This window comes from Aspergillus alliaceus (genome assembly GCF_009176365.1).
Source record: "Aspergillus alliaceus strain CBS 536.65 unplaced genomic scaffold BDW43scaffold_51, whole genome shotgun sequence".
Taxonomy (NCBI): domain Eukaryota; kingdom Fungi; phylum Ascomycota; class Eurotiomycetes; order Eurotiales; family Aspergillaceae; genus Aspergillus; species Aspergillus alliaceus.
The window spans coordinates 1-5,128 of NW_022474734.1; the positions used below are offsets into that span (position 1 = coordinate 1).

A 5,128-nucleotide genomic window follows, 5' to 3' on the forward strand; every position below is an offset into this window, starting at 1 on the left:
GTGGTTTGCATACTATCTTGACCCGGCCCAAACCCAACGGGCTGGGTTGCAAAACCTGAAAAACCCGGCCCAACCCGCGGGCCTAACAAGTCTACGCCACACTAAGCGAAATCCTGATATGAATCTATACGAGACCACGTGATCCTAGCGGCTTGGCCGGATCACCAACTCTTGAGCCCCTGAAGGCTTTACCCATTAGGAGTTGAAGAAGAAGCGCTTAAGATAGTTGATATAGTCGTCCATAGAATTGAGATCTATCGGAATGGCATCCGGTCCTCAGTAGGCTACGTACGTGTAGCTGATACAGCGTCATCCTGCCCATCTTTCCCCTGAGATCACAACAGTAACCCATACAGTAGCCGCAACCTTCCACAAAGTCTGTCACACACAGCACAGGTCTAATTGATTTTGATGGTGCATTGGTTTGCCTGATGTAACTCGCCCTAAGTACATGCCGGAGTCTCGAATCAAAGAATTTCACCCCCCGATCTTGGTCTGATGAACAACGCATCGGCTGAGATCGCGTCAATCCATTTCCCGCATGGTCCAGTAATCTGAAGAGACCCCTTCAAATATATTTTCCCACCATCAATTTTGACTGGCCAGGCACGTAGTCTTACTTGCGCTGTTGGAGGAACAGGTCGTTTGAAAGACGTGTTGAGATAAGCTGTAAATGCAGGTTCGTCGGCCGTTGGCTTGCAGCAGTCGGCAAGGATATGATCCATCAAAAAAGCGCTGTATCCTCCAAAGAGCTTGTCCGGGTAGTAACAAATTTGCTGTTCAGGGCTGAGTTCTAGCAAGGATTCAACTTCGCAACCTAAGGGATGGCTTTTGAAGACCGGGTGATAACCAATGAAGAGTAAACGCATGGTCGTGTCATAGGATTTCTCAAGGGCTGTCGGTCGTAACTTCTCATGGTTAGCATGATTCTGCAGAAACACATTTTCGTGGTCTTACAGTTCCGCTCGCTGGTGGTTCATTGCTGAGGCTTCCGCTCTGTGATGCATATGGCTCCGTGAGGCAATGATACCCACGACAGGAGCGGACAAAGAGTGATGTTAAGAAGCGAGATTCAAGTTTCCAAAACATGATCACAAAATGTGAGGCAGTGAAGATAATTGACATTTGCGAGTTGAAAACACTCCTCTGCAAGCTTTATAATACGCGGGAATGGAAGACCTGCTATTTCCGCTGGTGATGGAGCTTGGAAAAGTAGCGAAATATTGGGCGGTTGCCTCATGGAGCTTTGTTCTTAGCGACTTTGCTGTTCGCAAAATTACGGTAGAAGCAGCATCGCGATTTTTTAACCGGATCCTTGCGTTTCACCGGGACTTATCTCCGCCCTCTTTTTGTGCAGTGACTTTTCGAGACTATTCAATATCTACATATGTGTTCGAATCCTGCATCTGGCTTAGAAATTAGAAGCTAGTCTACATTCGTGAATGGTGGTTGAGCTGAGTTTCCTGAATATGATCGACTTCTTAATTTTTCTGGTGCCCTTTTCTTCCTAGGTCTTCACGTTAGGGTGAGATGGTTGAAATAGGGGGGCGGTGGAAAGAAGAGGGAGGTCAAGTGCTGAAAGCAAGCGCCATGAAAGTCCCTTTTGGCGACCAGTCCGGAGGGTTGCAAGCTCTACACGTCCAATAACTGTGCTGAATGCTCTATGCCTCCTAGCACTGAAAGCCCGAATGTGCATACTCTAGATAGCTCGATATGTCGATTTCTCTATACCATTTACTGCCTGAAATTCGGAGATGTGCCGTATGAAAGGGTCTGTAGATACTGCCCAGTGGACCTAAAGACGGGATTTCAGAATGATCTAGATGGTGCTTCAGATACAGTACAGCTCGCTGGTACTGGCGAATTTTTTTTCGATCCACACCGACAAAGCATCTTGATCGGTGAAGAGGGTTTAAGGATAGCCTCTGCCTCCACTGCCTTCAATTCTTCCTTAGCAGGCATTCTTGCCCAAAACACTGTTCCTAGTTTATTTCACGTAGTCACACAAGTTTCAAGGTTCCAATTTGATGACGCACCCCAGACAAGCCTATAATCTTTTGAATGTGTGGAGACCCGGATTCCCATAATGTAGGAGAAGCCACACTGCGCCAATCTAAAACAGTATTGCATTATGTATCCTAGAAGTTCGAGCCTCCTTCAGCTGGATAAATGCCTGCGTAGGTGGCAGCGGGATTACTCCTCGAGATTGAAATACGTGCAGATGGGCTTCAAGGCTCTCAACGCTGGACACATTAGGCAGAGCTGCACAAAGTGGACCTAAAGCGACCAACAGGTATGACTTGTGACTGGGAACCTAAATATCAATTCAACGAGTCCTAATGGCCAAAAACCATGGGTTTCGAGCCTTTACATAGTGTAAGGCTTTAAGAAAAGCATTTATCTGGAAGGAAAACCAGCCTTCAGATTGTCATACTCGGAAATGGGATAGCTCAGCTCGTTGTGGCTCTGGTCAAGGGCTCCTACCCCACCAAATGAGCTAACAACCTTCAATGATTTGGTTATTCAGAGACGTCAAGCGGTGGTCAGATAGGCTGAAGCTCGTACCGTCGTGGTCAAGCTGTCAGATCCATTCTTGGCACTACTGCTTTCCCACCACATCCCACCACCGAGGCCCTTTGACATGATGTACTCAGCCTTCTTCAGGGCAACCTGAGGAGTATCGTAGCTAATCATCATTCGACGAGAGGTGTCATAACTATAGCTAGCAACTGTCTGGTTCAGATAGTTGACAGACGCACCAGACAGAGGCAGCGCCTTGTAGTCCCACACTCCGTTCTCCCAGCTGCTGCTGCCCACTCCATTGAAGGGCTGGCCTGGCCCGTCTGTGTTCATGAATGAGCGACCATAAAGTGGCATGCCCATCACAATTTTGTTCGCCGGAACTCCGTGGGAAATGTAATAACTAATGGCTTGATCCGTGTTGAAGGGTGTACTGGCAGCGTTGTCGGTAGACGCGTAGATATTAGTATCGTGTCCTGCGGCGGTGTCCCAGCTGCCGGAGTAGTCATAGGTCATGAGGTTCCAAAAGTCTAGGTACTGGTTCATTTGTGAGAGATGCAACTCCTGGTAGTTGGATGGCCCTGTCCAGGAGTCAGCAAAACCAACAGACGTTTACTGGTAATCTGACTTACCAGCAGGGGATGCGACGGTGATCAAGAAGTGGTGACCATTCACGTGGGCTGAGCTGTAAGCATCCAAAGACTATACCGCCATTAGTAAGGTATAATAATGCTGGGATTCCTATGAGGGCTCGTACGGAGCGCAGCTCTTGAAGCGTTGCCACCATGTTGTCGGCCTGCACGCTATTGGCAGGATACTGAGGGTCATTAATATATTTCTTACAGAAGGAACAGTTTGAACAATGCATAATTCCCAATCGATGTCAATTCCATCGAAGCCCAGATTTTGCAACAGGGTCGTTGCAGAAGAGGCAAATGTTGTTCTGCCCGAAGCTGTGCCAAGAGGACTGGCAAAGTTGCTTGAGTATGTCCAGCCACCAATAGATAGAAGAATTTTCAAACTTCGATTTTTTTTCTTCAGCATGAACAGTTGCTTGATGCATCCATAAATATTGTTTCCGGTGTCACTCCAGGAGTCCCCAGGGTAATGCTTCTCGATATCAGCCCATGAATCTGACATGTATACTTCCCCAGTGTCCGGGTGTATGTTGGCAAAAGCGTATAGAACATGCGTTAATCTCTCGGCAGGGAGATCCATAGGATTAAAGCCGCGGCCATAAATAGCCTGTCACGGTAGTTTTCAGTAAACTTGTTTGTGTATGGTAATAGGGGGTTTCCGTCGTTGGACTAACCCAATTGACAAAATAGGCAACGGAGCGATATCCGGTTATATCGCGAGTACCTAGTGATGTGCCATTGTACTTGGAAGTGGTGGGAGTTGCGTCAGTGAGCCAACCGAATAGAAGCAAAAAAAAAGAAAGTTTCATACCGATGAATGTTCGCGCAGTCAATTCTGGGGCATTAAAATTATAGAGCGTATAACAGACAGATGGAGAGTGACAGTAGTATATTGCTAACTATCCCAGTCCTGACCTCGATACCTCGAGCTGAAGGCCAACGAGAGTAACTTATACTCCAATGATTCTATCCCATCACCGCTCTAGGGCCATCATTTTACAGTAGTTAACTGAGGGCTGTGGTATTTCTGAGGTGGCTGCAGTGTTTGCAGGTAAGTAACGTATGACCGGCATGGACTTATTCACAAGGTCGTCACCGACCTTAAAAAAAACGTCTATCACTCTTACCCAGCTTTAGCAGCATTACAATCTTTACAGCCTTAAAGTTCTGCGGAAAGCAGTCTTCTTGTAGGCAGTGACAGTAAAGTAGAGTAATTAAATTACCTAGAATAGGCCAGAGCTCTCTTCAAGCTGTAGTAGCAAGCTTATCCTTCTCTAAAGCAGATAGAGCAGGGATATAGAGAGCAGCCTAGTAGTCTTTCTTAGATAGTAGATCTAGCAGATCTAAAAACTTAATAGAAGAATTCTTTTTCTGCTAATCTGGAAAAGAGACTTCCTTTTCTAGAATATATAAGAGAAAGGCCTTTACCTTGCCTTATAGAGTAATAATCTGGGAGCCCTGGATATTTAAGAAAAAAGCAGTAAGCTAGTCTAAATACTTGTATTACTTTATAAGTAAAAAGATATCTATAGATAATATAGCTTAATTAATCTACTTCTTCTAATAGTTAGCTTTCGCGTGGGAGACTGCTTTTTAAAGTAAAATATAGTCTAGGATATATTACTGCTATGTTTATTGTAGCAGGATTATAAGTTCTGGAGTCTACTAAGGGATTTATAGAAGTTTATAGATATTATATTCTGATACACTATAAATTACTAGCTAAGCTCTACTAATAAGCTTCTCTGCCAGTGTATTAATAGGGAGACTTGGAAGTAATAGAATTAGAATAGCTTTAGTCTTCTTCCAATTTATGGTGTCTAGTTTTGGGCGGGATAGGGACTTCTCCTAGTCTACTGTTATTAAGATAGTTATATAATTACTTGAGATACTTAGGTAGTCTTTAACTATAGCTCTTATAGACAGATTTAAGAAAACCAGGGTTAGGATATTATATCTATAGATAGAAG

General features: G+C 44.9%; 2 protein-coding genes across 2 annotated transcripts; both read right to left on the bottom strand.

Moving 5' to 3' along the window:
• Positions 1 to 299: 299 nt before the first annotated feature.
• Positions 300 to 848, bottom strand: BDW43DRAFT_287864 (hotdog fold domain-containing protein). The gene has a single exon (XM_032043202.1). The coding sequence runs from the start codon at positions 723 to 725 to the stop codon at positions 468 to 470; it is 258 nt and encodes an 85-aa protein (XP_031896390.1). The 5' UTR covers positions 726 to 848; the 3' UTR covers positions 300 to 467.
• Positions 849 to 2,397: 1,549 nt separating this feature from the next.
• On the bottom strand, positions 2,398 to 3,967 carry BDW43DRAFT_322061 (glycoside hydrolase family 18 protein; the record flags this gene model as incomplete). Its single annotated transcript, XM_032049477.1, has 6 exons — positions 2,398 to 2,505; positions 2,566 to 3,101; positions 3,153 to 3,222; positions 3,278 to 3,337; positions 3,382 to 3,765; positions 3,833 to 3,967. The coding sequence occupies 6 exons, from the start codon at positions 3,965 to 3,967 to the stop codon at positions 2,398 to 2,400; spliced, it is 1,293 nt and encodes a 430-aa protein (XP_031896391.1).
• Positions 3,968 to 5,128: the final 1,161 nt, after the last annotated feature.

Coding starts and splice junctions, on each gene's coding strand:
- BDW43DRAFT_287864 (XM_032043202.1), bottom strand. CDS start 725: ATGGATCATATCCTTGCCGACTGCTGCAAGCCAACGGCCGACGAACCT.